Genomic DNA, 23,598 nt, shown 5'->3' with positions numbered 1-23,598 from the left:
CGGACAGAGACTGAGACTGTGCCGCTGCAAGTCATGCCAAACCTCTCACTGTAGGTGCGTCATTAGCTTGAGATCAATTTTATGAGATCAGACTTTTTAGAGACCATCGATCAATCATCCCAAAGCGATTATCGGCCTAATTGTGATTGGTAGCCAATCAATCGGAGCACCCCTATTACATACTTTACTAATGGTCAATATATAATTTTTAAATCATTACATAATTTAGAAACCAGTTATTTATGAGTTGACAGTGGTTTATAAGATCATTTAGAATGTGTAAGTAAATGATTTCTAAACTATTTTAATGCATATTTATACATCTTATTTAGACATAGTAATAGTGTTAACAAATGCTTTATTATTGAATTTTTAATTTCTGACATTGCAGTGGTTTATTTTTCATTTAAATCAAGTGTACAGTTGTACAGTTTCATTTTTTGCATCTTGAAATAAATATTTCGGTGTTCTGTATCACTTTTGCGTTTGTTTCCTTTTGCTGTTTAGAAGATAACTGAGCCTTTAAGTCTCTTTATAAAAGCTTTACAAGGCATAAATAGTCCTCACTTTAGATGCTCACAAATATAGTTATCTGTCAACTACTAAATGTTTAATAACTACCTGAATTAATCATGAATTAAAGTAGGAATACCTGTTAATAACCCATTTCTTAACACACTATTACTATGTCTAAATAATTAGATATATAAATGTACAATTAAATAGTTTATTTTATCATTTACTTACACTTTCTTACTGATCTTATGAACCACTGTCAACTCCTAAATAACTGGTTTGTAAATAATGTAATAATTTAGAAATTATAAACTGATCATTATTAAAGTATGAAAATACAATTATTATGCACATTATAGATGTGCTTTTAAATCAAGAACAAACCATTTATTGCTGTATTTATAAACTGCTTACTAATGTCTATTAATGTAGGGACAATGCTTTATAAATTATGAATTGACTATTTACTAATGCTTAATTCATGATTCATAGCATGCAGTTATTATAAAGTGTTACCGGTTACTTCTACTTTTTTAATACTTGAGTAAAATTTACACCCTGAAAATAGTAACAAAGATGTTGTTTCTTGAAAGAGTAAGAATGTCGCAGGAAATTACAATTAAGTAAGCTCATTGTGAAAGCAAAGAATGCCATTGTAAAATTATTTTAATGCCTCGTTTAATTAAGATTTCTCACTAGATCTTCCTTAAATGCTCTTCCTTTTACCTCATCATCAATCTTCTCCTCTGTGGCTTCCACCCGTCGTTCTCGGAGGAAGCGTTGGGTTTTCTCCAGCTGGTATTTTATGAGTTCTTCTATTGCATCTTTCTCCTCTTTATCCACAAACTCCTGTACTGCCTTTCCCATGCCTTGCTCTGTCAACAGAGATAACTGCACATTCTACACACAAACACATACAGAAACGCACAACATTACGTGCCGAAATATAAACAGTGGGTAGTTAACTTTAATTTATAACTATTTTTAACAAATTTATTTTACACACAGTTTCTAAAACCATTACACTCAATATACTTATCCATCAGTTTACAAAAACAAGTAAAACTTAATTCAGGGTAAGTCTGCAACTTACGGACAGACACCCATGAAATAAAATATAATAAAATAAAAGCAAACAAAACCAAATACAACAAATTTACAAGTTTGAGTCTTTTAGAGACCTTACTAATTAAAATCACATTTACTTGAATTAGAAGCAGAGCAATCCAGTAAGATGTGATTAATCAGAGAGAAAATTATAACTTTGCAAATCTCAATGCTTTGAATTAAATCAATGCTTCATGGGATGTAGTTCTTTCCCTCCTAAAAGCTATTAAGAACACAGTCTGGTACCCACGTCATTTTGTCCAATTTTCAAATACTCTCTTGCTTCACATCAAAGTTTGTAATGTTTGAGTTTTTACCTCTGGTTAGTTTGGTTCAACTTTTTAACAAGACATTTTTAAAAATCCCACTGAGAAAAATACTTACAGAACTTTTTTTTTTTTTTTTTTGTGATTGCTTATCACAAAAAGTGCTTTTATATACTGTAATGTCAAGCTTTTAAGCTTCAACTTAAGTAACAAGAACCTTTCAAAAGAGACCTACTTATGCATTATTCTGTGGAAGGTTTGAAAAGGATTGAGCATAATGTTGACTGATGACTGATTTGTATCCTCTACAAACAGACAAATTACAAACCTTCTCAGCTTTCTGAAAGTATTCCTTCACAAGATCTTCCACTCTCAGCTGTAAGACCTCAGAGGTGGGACGAGAGAGAATTGCTTCAAAGTCCATATCTTCTTCTGCAGAACACACATAGCATAAACTTAAATACTAATATAAAAATTGTGCATATGCAGTAATGCAAGATGTTTAATTAATTAGTAAGCCACAAGCAATGTTTTGAAGTAGAATTAGTGAAACTGACATCATTTACTGAACCTTATGTCATTCCAAACCCACATGGCTGACTTTCATCAAACTTTTAAAGAAATGTTGTTGTTTTGTATTGGCTGCTCTTTATAATGTAATTACAATGACTGGGACTGTCAAGCTTCAAAAAGGACACTAAAGTGGTCTATATGATGTATGCTTTATACCAAGTCTACTGAAGATATACAATAGGTAGCTTTGTACAGTATGTGGAATAAAAGAAAATGTATTTTTATATTTAATGATTTTTTTTTTATATATATTTACTAATATTTCCTTCCCCTCCATTCAGCTTCTGAATCAGACAAATCCAAATCATAAAAAGCTTATTCAGGTTTGAGAACTGGATGCAGCAAAATGGGATAAATAAATAAATACTTCAGACTCAGAAGATTTGTTCATGAAAAATAAATTAATCTCTTTCATAAACACGGCTAGAGGAGCTCATACAAGAGTTAAATGTTCTTTAAGGGCTGAGTGGGATATGGGAGGTTTTGGGGGGGGTTAGAGTCTAATGCTATTTCATGCATTCTGATTTAAACACTGTGTTTATAACAGATGCGTGCAGTGTGGTGCGACGCAACTAAATACAATAAAACCTATTGTATATTGAATAATGTATTAACCTATTGTATATAAATAAGCTGTTGTATATTGTATATTGAATAATCAGTGATGTGGTCTACACTAGATGTGGCGTGATACGACACGACAAATCCCTGACAATAAACTGATGAATTATTCTATTTATGAACAGCTGCTATTTCATGCCTGGTGTAGACATGCTGTTATTTACACTGTTAAAGAGATGGACTCTCATGCTAAACATAAAAAAATACAAAAATATATGGGCACTTCTCTCAGAAGAGTGCGCACACACAGCAACCAGAGCGAGAGCAAGAGCATGCTCATCAACGTGCTTCATTCGGTTACGGAAGTTGTCGGCAGTGCTGCACAGGACTTGCTCGAGAAGAATGTCTCCAAACACGTGCGTTTTTGATTGTGTGGGAAAGATAACCTTGTTCATCTTCCCAAAGAAACCAGAGTTATGTGAACAGTGGATGCAGTTTGTTTTTCTGGGGCAGCAATGGTGTTTTGCAAGTGTGATTGTTCCCATCTTTTCGTTGACGAATGTTTTATAAACAAGACCCAGTTCGATGCTGGATTTGCACATCATTTGATACCAAAAGATGGAGTAGTCCAAGCGATCAAAACATTACACATGGATAAGGAGCAACCAGTATTCTTCAAACTTTTTACTTGTATGTGTCACGGTTGGTCATCCGCTGTCTCATTTTGGTCTTGTTTGTTTGTATGTGTGTGTGTGTGTCTCGTTAAACTGATTGTTTCATGTGGGCGTTACCGCTGATTATCAGTGATCAGCGGCAGCTGCATGTCATCTACCTGCCTATTTATTGCCCTGTCTTTCGTCTCATGTTTGTCAGATCGTTGTTGGAGTTTCCCCATGTGGTTTCCTGTTCTCCTCGTGTGTACTTCATTCAGAGTCGAGTTCATCGTGTCGTGCTGTACCCGTTCCAGTCTCGTTTGGATTCTACACCTGGTTATCACTCATCACTCCGGGGAATTCTACACTCAGTCATCACTCATCTGTCCTGGATTACCCATCGAAGTCCCTGCATCACCACTCTCCTGCTGGCTGCAACGTGTTGGACTTTTATTGTTTTCTCAATAAAGAAATTTTATTTGCAACTTGCATCCGTGTATAATTCCCATAACAGAACGATCTGACCACGTTATGGATGCAGCAAGTTCCGCTTCACTGACTGAGTTCATCAACCACAGCTCGTATGGATCAGCAGCAGGAGAGTATCACCACCACGGGGCGCGCTGTGCAAGCGCTCGTAATGCAGGTGTCCGAGCTCTCCTGACAATTCCAACTCCTGAGAAATCCCACTGCACCGCCCACACCGCCAGTTCCCCCAAACCACCGGAGCCGAGTAACCAACCTGAGCCACGCCTACCTGTTCCTCAGAGCTATGCTGGTTAGCCCAATTTTTGCAGAGCCTTTCTCACAAGGTGTTCTATGCACTTTTCCCTACAGCCCAGGACCTTTGAGAGAGAAGAGTCCAAGGTGGCGTCTGTACTCACCCTCCTCACAGGTCAGGCGGCACTATGGGGGACGGTGGTGTGGGAGAACAAGGATCCATGTTGCACCTCATTCCAGGCACTCGCCGCCGAGATGAAGAGGGTCTTCGACCGTGCGGTGGCAGCCAAGAAAACTTCAACGTTCGGTAACCAACTAACACAAACCAACCACACAGTAGCAGACTACTCTATCGAGTTCAGACGTTGGCGACAGAGTGCAGATGGAACGAGGAGGCGCAGTGGGACATGTTCCTGCATGGGCTGGCCGACCGTGTCCAAAGGGAAATATACATCTTGGACCTCCCCCAGAGTCTTAACGGACTTATTGACCTGGCATTGCGAGTGGATGCACTACACTAGTCAGGGGTTTGGAAGGACATAAGGGAAGAAAACAATCCCAGTTTTATTTTGGATTAAATATTCCTCATAAAATTATACAGACAGTATAAAAAACAATTATAATAGACAGTTTTGGTCTAAATACTGAATACAGAATAGATAACACATAATTCCACCCATGCTAAAATACATAAAATATTTTTTTTTTCCTTGCTGCTGCGGCTTGAATACTATGCTTGAACTCTTACGTATTATACATAAGCATTATGGAGATATGACCATAATCCTAATCCCCAAGACGCGGCATTTTAACTTTACATTACAACACCCCGAGCAAAGACAATATCTAATTGGTCAAGACACCACTTGGGTTGTGTCCAACAGCCCGGTTTAAATACTCGGGACACCATCAAGTCATTGCTTTTAGCCGTGCTTTTTAGTTATAGCTTTTAGCTATGCTTTTAGGTTTTTCCCTTGCCTTTTTGTCACCGTGTTTTGACGCTGCCTGTTAGTGCTCTTTGAGCGTGCTCTGGCTAACACCCCAGCTGCTCCTCCAAAACCATGAGGGGAAACGCCACCTAATCTTGTCAAACTTTACTCTTTTCATTCTTTTACTTTTCCGTTTCTTTTCCATTGAAAGTTTCGTGTTTTGAGTTAAGTTTTGCAATTCTGTGCCTCCGAGTTCACCTCGAGTCTGTGACCGCCTCAAAACTTCTTATTTGAATTAAGTTAAATTTAACTATGAACGAACTGAGAGTTTAAGCACCACACCTCAAAACAATCTAAAGTGGTGTTTGTTATTTGTACAGTGTTGAAATGTGCCGACATTTCATGTTACCTGCCTAACTGTACTTGCAATGCAACAACTCATTTGCTAGTCTACTAGAGTTTGTTTTGGTTGCCATAGTTATAATTAGAGCCCCACAGATATATCGTTTTGCCGATATAAGCCTGTCGATGATATATTGATATCAGCGAATATGCTGCCGATATGATTTTTTTTTTTTTTTTTTTTACAGAACATATAATGCAGATAAAATGCTTGAAATCGTGTAATTACTAAGTTTGTCCAGCAAACTCCATTGTTTGCTACTGGCAACCTGGATGAAATGCTTTAAAGCTTAAGTCTATGGAAAACCACTGAAACTTTGAATGGCCATATCTCCCGAACTGTGGAGCGAATCTGCACCAAATCCCTTCAGCTCCAGGAACCCTCTCCAACGCAACCGAGTGTATGTCTAGAGGCCCTCTTTCGAATGAGACCACCCCAGCATTGTTAGCCCCTGGGGTTTGGGAGTTACGGGTGGTTAAATTTGTGGTCTGGTGCCGACCAATCAAGTGATCCTGGGGGGGCTATTGTCACGTGGAGGGTGGCGTTTGAGAGGGCTCCTCGAGCTAAAGGGATTACCCGAATTTGGTGGAAATGCACTGGGGCATTCACAAGATAGTGACACCAGTCAACACTTTCACTTCAGTAAGGAGGTCTTTTGTTCAGGCAGCATTCAAGCATTGTCTTATTCGACAGTAAGTGCCCTGCGAAGTGGACTTCACATGAAATTCTGCCATTATTCCAGTTCCAAGGGAATGTACACGTTACATTCAAAGGGCATTAAAGTGCGTGAGACGTGAATTTATATTGTATTTATTTACAGAGGTTGCCTATATTATGTAACACTACACACTTCGGTAACACTTTATAATAATGTTCTGTTGTAAGTCATTTATAAATTATTAGTTAATGATGAACTAATCATTTACAAAACATGACTATACATTCATAAATGATTAATAAGTAATAAGTTAACACTTTAGTAATGTTTTATTAATTCAGTTATAAGTCACTTATAAGTTATTTTTTTTAATGATGAACAAATCATTTTACAAAACATGATTATATGTTCATAAATGATTAATGAGTGGTATGCTAACGATTTACAAATGTGTTGCAAGTTATCTTAAAAAAAGTTCAAATCATGAAATAAATCAAACTGATCATTAGTAGATGGTTTATAAGTTATTAGTTGATACATTATTTATAATGTATAAATCAATGAAGTATTTCTGTCAAAATTTTGTATAATTATCTCATGCACAAATGATGAATAAACCATTAGTAAATGATCAGTATATGATTTATTGGCAAATTTGTTAGCTGGTCTGTGTTCATAAGCACAAACATGCAGGTATGCTAAAGCACTATTTTTAAGAGGAGTAATTCATTTGTTTTGAAGTTGATAAACATTTATAAATGCCTTAGTCAGGTGATTCCAGTGGATTGTGTTAAATCCTTTTACATCAGCACAGACTTGTGTTCTGTGTGGAGTGTGTGGGATCTAGTGATAAAGTGAACCTCTGAACCACTTTTACCTTCCACTGAAGCTCACATCAGGTGCACAGAGTTAAAGACTCCATGTGTGTCACAGAAGACAGCTGTCTATACCCTCACCAGTCAGTACTTACACTGCAGTACACACTACAAAGTGTTCAACACCTGTTATAGATGATGTGTAAACGCATGAATGAATCATTTACAAAGCTTTCTGCATCCCCTAATCTAAAGTGTAAACTATTCATCACTTGTAAATGTTTTACATATCATTTGTAGACCTTTCTTACCTGTTACAAATTATTTGTATATGTATACAAGTCATTTATAACACTTTCTGCATCCCCTAATCTAAAGTGTAAACTATTCATCACTTGTAAATGTGTTACATATCATTAGCAGATCTTCCTGTAAACATGATCCATCTCATTCCATCAATTTACCCAAGCTTGAACTTAATTTTTTTTTAAATAAATAAATTAACACTCTGCCACCATTTAATCAGCACTTAATTGTTTATTTTTTATTTTGCTTCCCATGGGACAGCTGCTCACCATAACATGAAAACGCACCATAAACGTAGTCCATTATTTTGTGCATTTTATTCCAAGTCTTCAAAAGTCGTACGATACCACCGTGTGAGAAAAAGATTTGTTTTCCGTAATATAATCATTATACATTAATAACAGTACATAGCTGCCGTCTCATCCGTTAAAACTTTCAAAATTGGCGCTTCAACACAACTACACTGGTTTGCGGCAGTGACGTCAAACCTCGCTCCTTATTGGCTGTCACTTGTGATTTGCGACCACCATAGATTGTTTGTGACATACCAAATTGTGTTGAGTGAGATGCAGCGCGACGCTTTGAAGGATGGAAATGCAGATCAGGAGAATGTTTGCAGGAATTAAACACTTTAATTTCATTCTGTAACTCACACAAAATTGTTTTGCTGTCAGAACACTGGTAATGTAGCACATGCGTCATTTTATCTGTTCTTTATACTGCTTTTTGTAATGTTTTAAATAAATTATTGTGACTAATGTACATTTATCTGCCTGTTACACTTTGTATATTGTCAAAATGGTTATGTTTAAGATTATAGGGTGGAGTAGCGAGCTTAAAATATTTTTTTTTATACAATAGTATATTAACTAAGATAATAGTCACTGTCAATATATCTATATTGCATTTTTATTTTTGTGAAGTGGAAAAACGTCATGTATAAGGAATGTGTTAGGGGCTCAAGTATATCTGTATAATAGTAAAATATATTTGCTTGAAAAAAAAATATAATTTAAATATCATATAAGAGATTTGTATAGATTTGTATATCCTGTAACTAAAAGGTATACCAGAACCTTTGCATATGGCAAATACATGGTAAATTTACAAACTGCAGTTTGTACATAACTTATAAAGATCTGCAAATGATATGTAACACATTTACAAGTGATGAATAGTTTACACTTTAAATTAGGGGATGCAGAAAGTGTTATAAATGACTTGTATATATATACAAATCATTTGTAACAGGTAAGAAATGTCTACAAATGCTATGTAACACATTTACAAGTGATGAATAGTTTACACTTTAGATTAGGGGATGCAGAAAGTGTTATAAATGACTTGTATACATATACAAATAATTTGTAACAGGTAAGAAAGGTCTACAAATTATATGTAAAACATTTACAAGTGATGAATAGTTTACACTTTAGATTAGGGGATGCAGAAAGCTTTGTAAATGATTTATTCACGCGTTTACATATCATCTATAACAGGTGTTGAAAACTTTGTAGTGTGTACTGCAGTGTAAGTACTGACTGGTGAGGGTATAGACAGCTGTCTTCTGTGACACACATGGAGTCTTTAACTCTGTGCACCTGATGTGAGCTTCAGTGGAAGGTAAAAGTGGTTCAGAGGTTCACTTTATCACTAGATCCCACACACTCCACACAGAAAACAAGTCTGTGCTGATGAGTGAAAGGATTTAACACAAGCCACTGGAATCAGCTGACTAAGGCATTTATAAATGATTATCAACTTCAAAACAAATGAATTACTCCTCTTAAAAATAGTGCTTTAGCATACCTGCATGTTTGTGCTTATGAACACAGACCAGCTAACAAATTTGCCAATAAATCATATACTGATCATTTACTAATGGTTTATTCATAATTTGTGCATGAGATAATTATACAAAACAATTTTGACAGAAATACTTCAGTGATAAATAATGTATCAACTAATAACTTATAAACCATCTACTAATGATCCATTTGATTTATTTCATGATTTGAACTTTTTTTAAGATAACTTACAACACATTTGTAAATCGTTAGCATACCACTCATTAATCATTTATGAACATATAATCATGTTTTGTAAAATGATTCGTTCATCATTAACTAATAACTTATAAGTTAATTATAACTGAATTAATAAAACATTACTAAAATGTTAACTTATTACTTATTAATCATTTATGAATGTATAGTCATGTTTTGTAAATGATTAGTTCATCAGTAACTAATAATTTATAAATGACTTACAACAGAACGTTATTATAAAGTGTTAAGGCTGGTTCACACGGCAGGATAATTAGGCAGATTTTAGCCCCGATTCACCCCTTCCGACAATCTTAGGATGCTCCGATTATCGTAAAATAATCTGATCACATATTCCTGCCGTGTGTGGTGTGTTAAGACTGCTCTCCTCTGCTCGGAAGGACGTCGGGACCGCTCCGATCTCAAATCGGGGATATCCAACATGTTGGATTTATTTGGCCCAATTTCTTCTCGTGTGTGGTGTCCCCCGAGGACAAACGATCACGCAGCCTGTGGACTGTGGCGTGTAGCCAATCAGAAAGCGAGGTGACGAGGCGGTGAGGAAGTACCGGGAAACTAAATCAAAACAGCCGGCGGCATGGCGCACCAGAAAGTCCGGTAACGATACTTATTGTATGGTTGACGGACTGTTTATCAGTTTGGACCAGTGCAGCGCGAACCGATCGTGATCATGCGACGCTGTTACTACACAGTGCTAATGAGATCCAGTAAAGAAAGCATTTGAATTCGCCACAGAAGTAATAACATCGCTGCGAGATCTAGAGAGAAACATTCACATTTCTCCGTTATTCACAGATCAAACAGCGCGTGGAAACCAGGAATGAATGAACTAAACTTATCCAGTGTCTACAGATCAGCAACATTTGTCCGCCATGATTGTTTACTCTGAAGTTACGTTTGATCTCGAGGGATTTTGCGAGATTTCCCGTCTGACATGGGAATGCTCGGGAGTCAAATCGGTTTGTGTGTGATGTGTTGATTTTGCCGTGTGGCTGCACACCACACACTGTATGACCAAAACTGTTAGACCCGTGATTTTTTATCGCCGTGTGTGGGGTCTCTCAGGTTTGGAAAATCGGCCGACAATTTTAAAATCGTCCCGTGTGAACCAGGCCTTACCTAAAGTTTATTGTTAAAATTGTTAAATGCCCTGACTCCATTACTCTGTCATGTCATTCTAAGTGTTTGATTACCACATTTAAGTGATCATTGCAAAAAATGTGTTTATTTATATATATATTCTGTTGATGTATATACTGTATTCTATATATTTTGTACCAGTCAAATGTTTGGACATATGAATGGAAAAGTGTCCAAACTTTTGACTGGTACTGTACTATAATATACACAAAGAATATCGGCTGATATATAGAGATCGGCCTTTTTTTACTATCAGTATCGGCCCCAAAAAACCCATAACGGTCAGACTCTAGTTACGATTGTGACACGGAAGTCTTAACCTACTTCCGGAGCAACACTCAACTGCGCACGCGCAGCACATCGGTGCTATTGTAAACAAACTCCACGGTGTTGCTAAGCTAATGAAACGCTTATATATGCTTAAGCCATTAGCCTCAAAGGTTAGTAGTTAGCATTAACATCCAGTGATTGACCTTAGTGTCTGTTTGGGCAACACTAAAGTGATTTAACTCTTTAAACACCTAAACTAATATACCTTGTTCTCTTTCTTATTTGTCCCTTTTCTCACTTAACACTTTATCTGCATTTTACTACAAATGGAAATGCTGACTCAATTATTAATTGTGCCAAATTCAATTAAAACATTAAATTTACTTGGAATCATTCAAATTTCCCCCTCAGATAATTTCATATGATCATTACTTCTAGTATTCTCTTTTGGGCCTGATCATTTTAGGTACAAATAAGCCTTGAACTATGAAGGCTTAAGTAAACTTATTCTACCTAATTGATTTATTACCCATATCAATAGATTCTATACAGACTCACACTTACTCATCATTTTATTGTGTTTTACCACTCTTTCATCCTGTTTTGGCTATACATTTAGCAACAATTATTTTATTTATCGATTTCGTCCTTTATTTATTTTAATTTTTTGCTTATTTTTGTCCATTTATTACGGTTTAATTTTACTTTGTCTTACCATTTTCTTTCCCCTGTGTATCCTAGCTTGGGAATGGCACATCTGAGCCCTTAATAGGAGACAGAGTTATCCCTCACTACGAGTTCAAATAAATTAGAAAGACAACTCTTTCACATAAATTTTATTTTTGTTTGATTAGTTGTGCAGCAACTAAAAACAATTCTCTACTCGTAGTTGGGTATAACAGAAACAAAGCCTATTAGTGGACCCGATCCACTCGATTTACTGTCTCCTTCCCTTCCCTCAAGTCTCTCCTGTTTCTCATGCTTCCTTCCCTCTTTACTCTTCACAAGTGTAGGGACCTGTAAGAACCATCAATCAATTCTAAAGTGAATGAAATACACAATCTTGTCAAAGAAGACAAATCATCCTTATGAATTTGATTGTAATCAACCCCTCCTTTGTTCTTCCTAACCTCTCAACATTTGAAAATGCAATAAAAATTTTAGCATCTCATCCAACGCTGAGGTCAATTTGAACAGAGATAAATGTTGAACAACTGTCACCTTTGCAACCTCCCTGGTGAGCGGTCAAACTGTAAGGTGTACGGTGTCAATCCTGTCAGACTAAGAAGAGAGATATTTTGTCTAAAACAGAGATTTAATAATACTGATTTCCTCCTTGATTACAATGTTTAATTGGGAAAAAGAATTTTCCTCATTTGAAAACAGGATGGTTGCTTATCACTGAATTTGTTTTTCACCTCTTTCTCTATTTTCCTCTTCCTCATTAGAGTGATGAAGTCTTCACATCTCTAGTCTACCTAGACACCCTGAGACCAGCATAGTCATCACCACACTTCACTAGTGGTTCACAATCACTGACACAACACTAAGTTTTCCTACAACACATAGGCTTCTACTCCACGCAGATCTGTCAGTCTCTCTTCTCCTCAGCGTGCCAACATGCCGCAGACTGCAGACCCCATTGCCCATGGGGAAGATGTGAACACTTGGCTGAGAGGCATGACAGACAGAAAACAACGGAACAAGTAAAGAAGCTCCAAGCAGCCCTGGCAGCAGCTCAGCTCGACCAACAACATGCAAAGGCTGCCCAGAAAGACCTGATAAACAGACTCCAGTATGCCGAACAGCAACTAGAGAAAGCCAAGAATGACATTAGCAACAAGCATGCTGAAATCAGTACCTTGGAAGACCATCTTGAAAGGTACAGAACTGAAATGTACAGAACAATCTGACCCAACAACTAGACAATACCAACGATGAGCTCTACAAGGTCAGAGAAGAACTCAAATATGCTTATGAGCTGAAACAAGAGCCAAGTGAAGGGCCACAACCCAAAACCTCACCTGCCTTCACCACACAACCTTTCCCTACCAACGAAAGAAAACCTCCCTTCCAAGCAGACCTTGGAGCTGCACATGGGATGACCATCAAAGACCTCAACATGCTGTCTAAAAATATTAGCAGGTTCAACCCAAACTCCGAAGATAGCCACGACATCCAGGCCTACCTGCAAGATATCGAGTTTCACCTGGAAATGAGACCTCTTGTGACTGACAGAGACAGGTTATACCTCCTTAGAGCCATGTCCAGTCCTGAGGTATGAAACTTCCTAGATTGACAGCCCAGTCAAACTACCAGCAACTTTGTGAGGTCCTGATTAAAAAGTTTACAGACCCTGAGTCTGAACATGGACTGTTAACTGCCTTGGAAACCAAACAAGGTTGACAAGAGGCTCCACAAGCTTACTAGATCCGACTCAGACAAGCCTACTTTGGTGCACACAACAAATCTGACCTTGAAGAGGATGTGAACTTCAAAAGCCTTTTTCTAAAAAATCTACACCCTGGAGTCAGCCACCATCTAGGCGTCATGGTCTGTCTGCACTCCATGACAGACCCCCCACAGTGGATGGCTCTCAGGAGAAGGGCTATGAGCAAATGCCGCCCCTGGACGAGGCCGTGGCTGCTCACCTCTGCCCCCCCGCCTCTGTGGGGTGGAGAGAGCCCTTCCTTCTAAGCCCTGCAGGACTACCTCTGCCATGGCTGGCAGAGCCTATACTTCTGCGGGCCAAGCTGCTTCAGCATTGCACACCATGGCCATTCTTCATGTGTTCCAGGCAAAGCTTCTCCGTTCCCTGAATGAGTCTAGCTTTGACGCACCCGCCTTTCGCGACCTCCGCAGTGCCACGGATTTGGCCCTGCGTGCCACGAAATCCACGGCCCAGGCCATCGGACATTCCATGGCAAAACTGATTGTGCTTGAGCGCCATCTCTGGCTCAACTTGACTGAGATCAAAGAGAGCGAAAAGGTGGCCTTTCTCGATGCTCCAGTCTCTCCATCTGGTCTCTTCGGGCCAGCTGTAGAGGGATTCACCGAGCGTTTCACTGCAGCACAGAAGTCGTCCCAGGCCATGCGATACTTCCTGCCCAAATGCTCCAGCTCTGTCTAGAGTCGCCTCTTCTCCTCAGAAAGCAACTCTCATTGCCCAACCTATTTTTCGAAGGACACAGATGCGCTGGCCCACAACTGGCCCAGCCTCCTTCTTTATGCTTTCCCCCCAATCGCTCTGATCCCTCAGGTCATCAGACGAGTCAAGAAAGTAAAGCACAGAGTCCTCCTGGTGGCACCACTCTGGAGGAGCCAAGTTTGGTCCTCGGAGCTATTCAGGCTTTCCACAAAAGCCCCATGACCGATCCCCCTGATGCGGGACCTCCTCTCTCAGGCGAACAGGACATACTGGCATCCACAGCCAGAACTCTGGGCTCTGCACCTATGGTCCCTCGATGGGAGCCTTTAAGCCTCCCCAGGGACGTGCTACACACCATTGCTCAGGCGAGAGCCCCATCTACAAGACGCCTCTACGCCCAGAAATGGTCAGTCTTCGTTGACTGGTGCTCAGCAGGAAACGAAGACCCTGTTGAGTGTGACGTATCTCCGACGTATCTCTGACGTATCTACTTGCTCTAGCATCGGTCAAGCATGTTGGCGATCTGCAGGCCCTCTCGGTGAGCCCTGCATGCCTTGAGTTTGGGCCCAATGACTCGAAGGTCATTTTAAAATCCAGGCATGGCTACGTCCCTAAAGTGCTCTCGACCCCGCTCAGAGGACAGGTCATTTCCCTCTCGGCTTGCTAAATGTTGGGTTAGTTTGCGCGAGTCCCCGCGCGCTGTGAAGCGGGAGCAGCTTACGGAGGATTCCGCCTGGTCTTAAAGCCTTCTGCAAACGCCTACGTTCACAAATAACAATGATTTTGGCAAAAATAATGATTAATTATCAAATGATAATTTGTTATTATTTTGGTCTAGTGAAAATAATAATATGGGCTGCGGGAAAATAATGAATAAAAAGAGAAGGGCTGCTGTGAGTGCAGGCATGTTTCAACACAGTAACATGACAACACACCATTCCTCACAGCCAACAAACAGACCGAATTCAGTTCAGCTGGAGGGGGCTGGGGGGTAGTTCTGTATAGCTTGTGGGGGTCGAGATAAAGGTGTGAATCTCTTGCTCTTTCATATGGACAGTCTTATGAGGGTTTCAAAACTTGCAGAACAGGTTTTAGGACAACTTTAAAGAAAGGTTTGATCCACTTCAAATGTTGACTACTGTATAGCGCAATAAAGTGTATTAGGTAGGTATTATAACTTAATTTCAGAGGAGGTTGCCTTAACTTAAAAAAAAAAAAAAAAAAAAAAACTGTTGCATTAGGGCTGGGCGATAGGACTATGGCCTAAAAAAATCCCCGATTTTTCAGAATCAGAATCAGAATCAGAAAGAGCTTTATTGCCAAGTATGCTTGCGCATGTAGGCTAATGTACCAACAGGACGCAAGTATGCTTGCGCATTTTTTTTTTCACACAAAAAAAATCCGATTTACAATTTACATCTGCCTCCCTACTTAAAATCAATATTCAAATGACAAAGAAATTGTTCAAAACAAGTTTTAATATAACGATATATAATTTTTTAATACTAGCCCATCATGCATCTAACCATCCACTCGGCGTTAAGAGATGTTCAGATTAAAACTGGCAGCTCCGCAGTGAGTCAGTGTCATGGACGGAGGACAGACCAAGTGTAGGCCTAAATCAGCACTAGTTTTCTAGTCTATATTTTCATCTCGTTATGTCGCTGGTTTAGGTTATGTATTTATTTTTTATTTCTTATATCAATTATTTTGTAAATATAGCAGACACTGTCTAACCGTGTCTACACCGGACGGCCTTGTTTCATATAGGGCGAAACATCTCCTCTCACCCGGCAGTACAGTAGGCCTATGTGAGCGGAGTGGAGCAGCAACAATTTTCCTCCACGCTCCTAGCATTTAATAATCACTAAGCTCCGCGGTTCATTGATACCAGAAACACTGCTCCGCCTTCACTCCGTGGCTAAAGTTGAAATAATATGAATAGCTTATAAAAATAAAATAAAAATAAATAAATAAATAAATAAAATTACAGGAGAGTTTCAAAGGGGATTAGGCTATTGTGTGCAAACTTTTTGTCCTACCAAACGCCAAACTAATAAAATTGTCAGCATTAAAAGGTAGGCTATAATTGCTGCTTTCTGCTGCGCAAATTTAGTTTGTAATGAAAATAACGATTTTTTAACATTTCGTCAGTTTATTTATCTACAGATCGATGCATTTGTTACAGATTTCTGCTCATTCAAAATTAGATACAGATGAAGCCTACTGTAAGATTACATTTGTTTGAATGCATTATTGCGACAGCGATTACATGTGAATGTGCTGTATCTGTTTAAATCATGCTTTAACCCGAAAATAATCAGTAAAAGGAAGACAAATTCCTTAAGAACTAGCCTTTAACATCCCGCTCGACTATTGCCGTCATTACAATCTTCTGATCGGAGAGATTATGTGTATCAAGCTATAGATAAATATGTTTATCATGTGAATTCTTGCTAAATATGCAGTTATATTATGGGCTGTTGGCATGACTTGTACTCGTGATGGAGCGGTGCTGGAGCGAGTGAAAACCACGATGCTCCTGACTTTTAAAAAATCCGCTCCTTGCTCCAGTCAGAATCACTCCATTCCGCTCATACTCTGCTCGGCAGCGTGTCTCAAACGCGCGGGGGAGGCTTGAGCCCAATCATTCTCGAAACATAAAATATTTATTTTATTTCAATTTTCGTTTTTGTGTTTTCAGAGGAAAAAATCAGTGTTAAGGCATCTCTCCATTGCAGACCGTTCTGAAAGAGGAATTTATGCAAATGCATATAAAATTCTTTAAAAACTTTAACAGAGATGTCTAGATGGTATTTAATAGGTCTGCTTCCCACGTAAGATCTTTCTATAGTCGTTCATTTGTCATTATTCAACCTAATCGCAAGTTTATATTAAATTTACAACTATAATCCAGCCTTAATATATTCCACGCTCAAGAATATGCATTAAGTTTGTCACAAAGCACAGGCAGAAGTAGCCTAATAATTATGAAAAAAGGAGACATTTTAATTATTTATTAATAAACAAATGTTTTCTTGTCGGCTGCAAGATGAAATTCACAGTGCTGACTCTCTCCACATGGACGCGCTTCTAAAGAGAAATACAACCTTCACAGATTACATAATGCTTTCGTTTTGAATTGATTCGTTTAAAAGACATTTCAAGCTTTCTGTAGATATATTTCTCATGTATGTGAGACACCCAGATTTTCAGTTATTTCATTATTAGGAAAAAAAATCACGTGATCGAGAGGGCGCCTCCCTGTCAGGCATGCGCATTAATAATTTTTGCACAAACACTTGAATATGAATAATAATTTACATTTTGCATAATCATTACATAGTAAATAATTTTTTACATGCAATTATCCAAAATAAAACCAAACAAGATTTGTAATGAAGATAAAATATGTAGACAAATAAGAATAAATGCTGCACGTGCACTCAGCTGCAGAGCAAATCTTGCACTGATATTTTACGGAATATTATACATTTTATATTATGCATTTCAATGCGGCTGCAATTTATTTATTTATTTATTTATTTAAATTTTTACTTTACTTAAATTATATGAAAGCAAGCAAAGAAGACTCCATTTAAAATCACTGAAGTTGTCAATTAATGAAGCTCTTTTTTTTTACATCGTGTGTACTTTGTTGATAAGTGAGGACGTTGTATTAATCCATCCATCCTAAACTTTCATCTGTGAATATTAAATATTTTTTCTTTCATTTTCCCCGACTGCAGTCAAATATAACACTTCAGTGAGGCAAAGCTGACGTCTATTTGCGAAAATGTGCTTTGATGCGCTTGTTTGAAAACTTGTGATTAAAGCGCCACTCAGTGGTCAAAAGCTGCAAATGCACTTTTCAGACGCCGCGGCGGCGGTACGAGCGGCGGTAGAAACGACGTTTTGGATGTCCACCTACTGTAGCTCCCTCTTAGCAGTGTAGCTTGAAGAGTTCAACGGCTCTGGCCCTCTCACTTGTCCCCTGGACCCCAAGGTGTCCAAGATTAGTCTTGTCGTTCCCTACCGTGGCACGGCGTGGTTGAATTCATTCCCCATACGCAGTATGAGTGAAGTATCGAAAGGGAACGTACTTGGTTACGAACGTAACCTCGGTTCCCTGAGATACGGAACGAGTACTGCATTATATGCTGTGCCACAAGGAAATGTCGTCGCTTCAGTCGTATGACCTGATTTCCTCTGGCGATTTGCCTGCTTATATAGCCATTCACCCCGCCCATTTTGGCGGGCTTTGGCGCGATGCATCACCACAGACTCGCGCAGCTACGCAGTGCTGTCATTGGTTTACAAAAGTTTACAGATTAAACCAATGGCAGTGCAGTTACACCGAGTTATTGAAAAAAAGGCTTCAGTATCGAGGAAAAAAGGAGCTTTTCCCCATACGCAGTACTCGTGCTGTATCTCAGGGAACCGAGGTTACATTCATAACCGAGTACGATATTAGGATTGACTCGCCACACGTAATATCTGCCAGCCACTCTAAACTGAATGGAAACCAGAGAGCTTGACCCCAATATGTCAAATCATTTCATTGCAAATGATGCTACTAGAAAATTAACGGTAAACTTTTTAAATTAAGACAACCTAGAAAAACCAAACAAAGTTAACCACAAAATTTGATTGACGAATCAACATACAGGAACAAATTATACAAACTATCCTCAATGTACTAAACTACATTGACTAATCGAACCACATGTACCTAAATAACCTGATGCCTGCACCAGTACAGTAACTGTCATGGAGGTGTTGTCTTGTTGTTTGCTGTGTTTGTCTGCTTATTCCGCCTTTGTTTCTCCAGCGCTCACTGATGTCTTCAGCTCAACACAATCACAGACCGAAGTGGGGATATGTAGGGTCTCAGACCGACTCAGACAATTTAAGATTCAATCAAGAACATGGTTGAAACCCGAGGAGCCGAATTCCACAAACAGGCCCAAGACAACAGGATGTTCATAAATCAGATCCTGGCGCCACGAGTCTGAAGCGAGCCTAACAAACTAGCAGCTTCAAACAGATTTCAACATTAACCCTCTGAAGTCGATTAACGCTTATACGCGTTATGAGGCATTTTCTCCTGATAACCCCGAAAAGAACTTAAATTACACTTTCAGTTTTGATCGTACAGATACGAGCAATACATCAATTGAATCTGTAAAGGGTCTACTTTTTTTTGTACACAGACATAATAACTACAAAACTTTGTGCACTTATAAAAATAAAGATAACAAACAAGGAGTGCTGTCTGACGCCTACTCGCATAGAACTTTTACCAACAAAAAGTGTCTTAGAATATTTAAATCAATATATTGTTTTCTGTGAATGAGTAAACAAGATGATTTTTACATAATTTAGAAAGAAAAATTCTAGGCTACAAGCTCCAGTTCTCAAAAGTCCCGGGAACTAGGGCTGCACGATGTGTCGTTTAAGCATCGTTATCGCGATGTACGAATCCACGATAGTCACATCGCAGGATGTGCGATGTAGGCTGTCGTAGTTGATCCGTTATTCATTAACCGTACTGGCCAGCTGCTCCCCGGCGCTTGACGAATGTGATTCGCGGATTAATTGCACAGCTTAACCATCATATAGTGAAAGTTTATCATTTGCATGTGTTTTCAAGTCCTGTCAGTTTAACAGGGCGCATATAAGAACGAGGAGAGAGAGAGAGAGAGAGAGCGAGAGAGCGCGAGAGCGAGCGAGCCCCGGCCGCGCGTGCTCACCTTCACCGTCTTCAAACAACACGAGCGCTGTCTTGCTCTCTCTCCCTCGCGCATATTAATCAAAATCAATTGACACGATAGTGTCAAAAAAAAAAAAAAACTATCCAGTGATGAAATGTTTTCTGTGTTGTCAAATCTTGTGCGATCTTGTGCCGTACACGTCTGATTCGCGAACTAATGATTCCTTTGAACCGATTCAATTTAATGAATGGTTTAAACAACTGACCTGTCCAACACTGAACTCACGAGACGTCTGAATTCGTGTATAAAAAAAATCTGTAACACTTTACAATAATGTTCTATTTATTAAACTATTTAACTACATTATTTAACATTTACTATTACTAAACTGCACTTCTACAACATTGTTAATTTCAACATTTAGGGTATAGCCTTCATTGTTGAAATCAAATGTTGTACAGTATTTGTTAACATAGTTAATGCACTGTGAAGTAACATTACCAAACAATGAACAGCTGTGTTTTTATAAACTAAGATAAACAAAGATTAATAAATATAGTAACAAAAGTATTGCTCGTGGTAAGTTCATGTTAGTTAATATGTTAACAATTCAAACCATATCCTAAAGTTACAAACAAATAATTTACTCTAATTTAAATAATACTCTGATGTTTAAATCATTTAAAATGAGAATGTAAGTGTGCTCACCCCATTTTTGTGTGTAAGAAAAAATTAGATTAGATTTCATATCGCAATATATATCGCAGTAAAATAAAATATCGCAATGTCATTTTTTTCCCAATATCGTGCAGCCCTACCGGGAACCAATGTTCTGTATGTGTTTTATTGCCTTATTCAAGTGATTTAACATTTTTAGTTTTTCACTAACCACGCATAACATTTTTTTCTCAAAAACACAATCATGTACATACATGCTGCTCACATATTATTATAGCCCAGTTTGTGCTGATTACAGTGAGATTAGACTTTAGCCATTTAGATATTTATAAGAAACTGAAAAAAGCACAAATGTCAGGGAACGACAAAACTTCTCCAGGCCCCAAAAATACCCGTAGACTCCAGAGGGTTAAACAAAAGAACACTTCTTGACAATTCTAACTCAGAAAGGAAATTGTCAAATTTTGGGCAAATAACCAAGATTAATGGTCAAAGAGATGCAAAGCCTGACTATCATATATGTAAATCCATGATAAAAATCATGAGCTACATACTTCCTTGGACTGATTTCCCCCACCCAGGACGAGAACCAGAGTGAAATTCCTTGTGAGACCTTTTAACCTTATTGGTCTTCATAGAGCACATTCTTACTTCACAGAAACGCACAGAAACTGCCTTTCTATGTATATATGCACCTAAATGACGCTAAAAGGACTTATGAGCAACTAATCATCTCTATGCATAACTCCATATTATGTATGTAACCCACACATTTTGACTATCATGTTCTAATCACTTATTGTGTATGTATTTTAAATAACTATTGAAAAGTTTATAGGATTATATTCATGTTGGGTATGTTTGAGTTTGAAAATTCATGCTTTAAATGCTTCTAATAATCAATAGTTTGTCAACTGGATCATATTCTTGTTATAGAAATCATGTCCAAAATTATACTCTGCAAGAGTGGGAAAATTCGGACCATGTGACTGATAAGATAAAATGTTGATTTATGAATTGGGAGGAGAAACATACAACACCCCGAGCAAAGACATTATCTAATTGGTCAAGACACCATTTGGGATGTGTCCAACAGCCTGGTTTAAATACTCAGGACACCATCAAGTCATCGCTTTTAGACATGCTTTTTATTCATGCTTTTAGTCATAGCTTTTAGTCACGCTTTTAGGTTTTTCCTTTGCCTTTTTTGCCATCCCGTTTTGATGCTGCCTGTTAGCGCTCTTTGAGCGTGCTCTGGCTTACACGCCAGCTGCTCCTCCAAAACCATGTGGAGAAACACCACCTAGTCTGGTCAAACTTTACTCTTTTCATCCTTTTACTTTAGTTTACTTAAGTGATTGATGGTTGTTTATGTCTATGCAATTGCACATATTGCTATAAACTTGTCATTATACATTTTCATTCTCAAACTAATTCTTTCCTTACTTTCTCTCTTACTGGAACTTGTATGAATGTGTGTGTTTGTGTTAGATTAGTTTATATTGTCTTAGATTTATCTAATAAAGTCATTCATATTGAAGAGAGAAGCATCTTGTGTTTTGTGCTTACAAGTTAATGTCTTAAACTGATGATCTTGTTACTGTGCTATTTAATAGTGTTTTCACTATATTTTGGATTTTAATATCCATTGCAGAGTTGATGCTATACTGCTCGTTCAATGATTCGCTGGCCGACTCGGTGATCAGCCGTAAAACATTGATTCTGTCCAAATTCCCTATTAAAACAAATGATTCCCTATTAGCTAAATTGATCTGTTTCCCTTACAATACTGAATTGAGTTCTCTGTAGTGCTTTAAAATAATTTATACATTTAAATAGGCAAGATGGAAACACAATGCAATAAAAGCCATGGGGTGAAAAGTTTTTGAACTGGATGTTGTGTAATTTTTTTTCCCCATTAAAGCGATACTCCACCCCAAAATGAAGATTTTGTCATTAATCACTTACGTAAAAGCATTGTTCATCTTCGGAACAGAATTTAAGATATTTTGAATGAAAACCGGGAGACCTGTGACTGTCCCATAGACTACCAAGTAAATAACAGTGTCTAGGTCCATAAAAGGTATGAAAGTCATCGTCAGAATACTCCATCTGCCATCAGACGTGCAATCTGTGTTATATGGAGCGACACCAAGAAGAAAACAAAAATAGCAACTTTATTCAACAACTCCTTTGTCAACAGTCTCCTCCATCTCCATATCACCGTATGCTCTTCTGTATCATCCACACCACAAGGATGCAGAAAGAAAACAGCGCATACTTGTGGCACGGATGATACAGAACAGCATACGCAGCATACGGTGATATGGAGAGACACAGAGGAAACTGCTGACAAAGGAATTGTTGAATAAAGTCATTCGTTTTTTTCACTTACAGAAAGTGTTCCTGTCGCTTTATATAACCTAGATTGCACGTCTGATGGCAGATGGAGTATTCTGACAATGACTTTCATACCTTTTATGGACCTTGACACTGTTATTTACTTGGCAGTCTATGGGACAGTCACAGGCCACCTGGTTTTCATCCAAAATATCTTAAATTGTGTTCCAAACACGAACAAAGCTTTTACGGTTTTGGAACGACATGGGGTTATGTGATTAATGACAAAATTTTCATTTTGGGGTGGAGTTTCCCTTTAAGTACTGCCCTTTAGAAGCCACAGTTGATACTTCTGTTTCGGAGAAGACAAAACAAGTATAGTTTACCCTGTTGTAAAAGGTTCAAATATGCAAAATATGATAGAACACCAAAGTGTGTACAGGAGCTAGGGGATTTTTATGAAGAAGAGTGGGCAGTGTAACTGCTCAGAACAAACAAGGACTCATGAACTCATCACAAAACAACAATGAAACATAATAAACAAACAAACAACAACAAAATAAATAAATAAATAAATACAGAAAACCAAACTAATTTCAATAGTCACTTACTTTTTCTTGCCACAGTAATTACTGTGCATATCACAGTGTAGTACCAATACAGACCAACTATTCATCTCATTTAAATGTCAAGAAAATATCTTCTAATGGAAAGAAGAAATTTAACAATTTGCTT

At 38.1% G+C, this 23,598-nt stretch overlaps 1 protein-coding gene across 1 annotated transcript in view; it reads right to left on the bottom strand.

Annotated features, from left to right (window-relative positions):
• LOC109052506 (double-strand break repair protein MRE11-like) overlaps nucleotides 1–23,598 on the bottom strand; it is a 141,085-nt gene that overhangs the window by 54,429 nt on the left and 63,058 nt on the right. Inside the window, exons 10-11 of the mRNA XM_042749522.1 lie at nucleotides 2,218–2,321; nucleotides 1,243–1,416 (exon numbers count right to left, since the gene is read on the bottom strand). Of these exons, the coding sequence (XP_042605456.1) occupies nucleotides 1,243–1,416; nucleotides 2,218–2,321 (278 nt within the window). The remainder of the gene's footprint in view (nucleotides 1–1,242; nucleotides 1,417–2,217; nucleotides 2,322–23,598) is intronic.

This window comes from Cyprinus carpio, chromosome B22 (assembly GCF_018340385.1).
Source record: "Cyprinus carpio isolate SPL01 chromosome B22, ASM1834038v1, whole genome shotgun sequence".
In the NCBI taxonomy this organism is placed as follows: Eukaryota; Metazoa; Chordata; class Actinopteri; order Cypriniformes; family Cyprinidae; genus Cyprinus; species Cyprinus carpio.
Note: the sequence above shows the minus strand (reverse complement) of the source record. Positions and strands in the feature narration are given on the sequence as shown.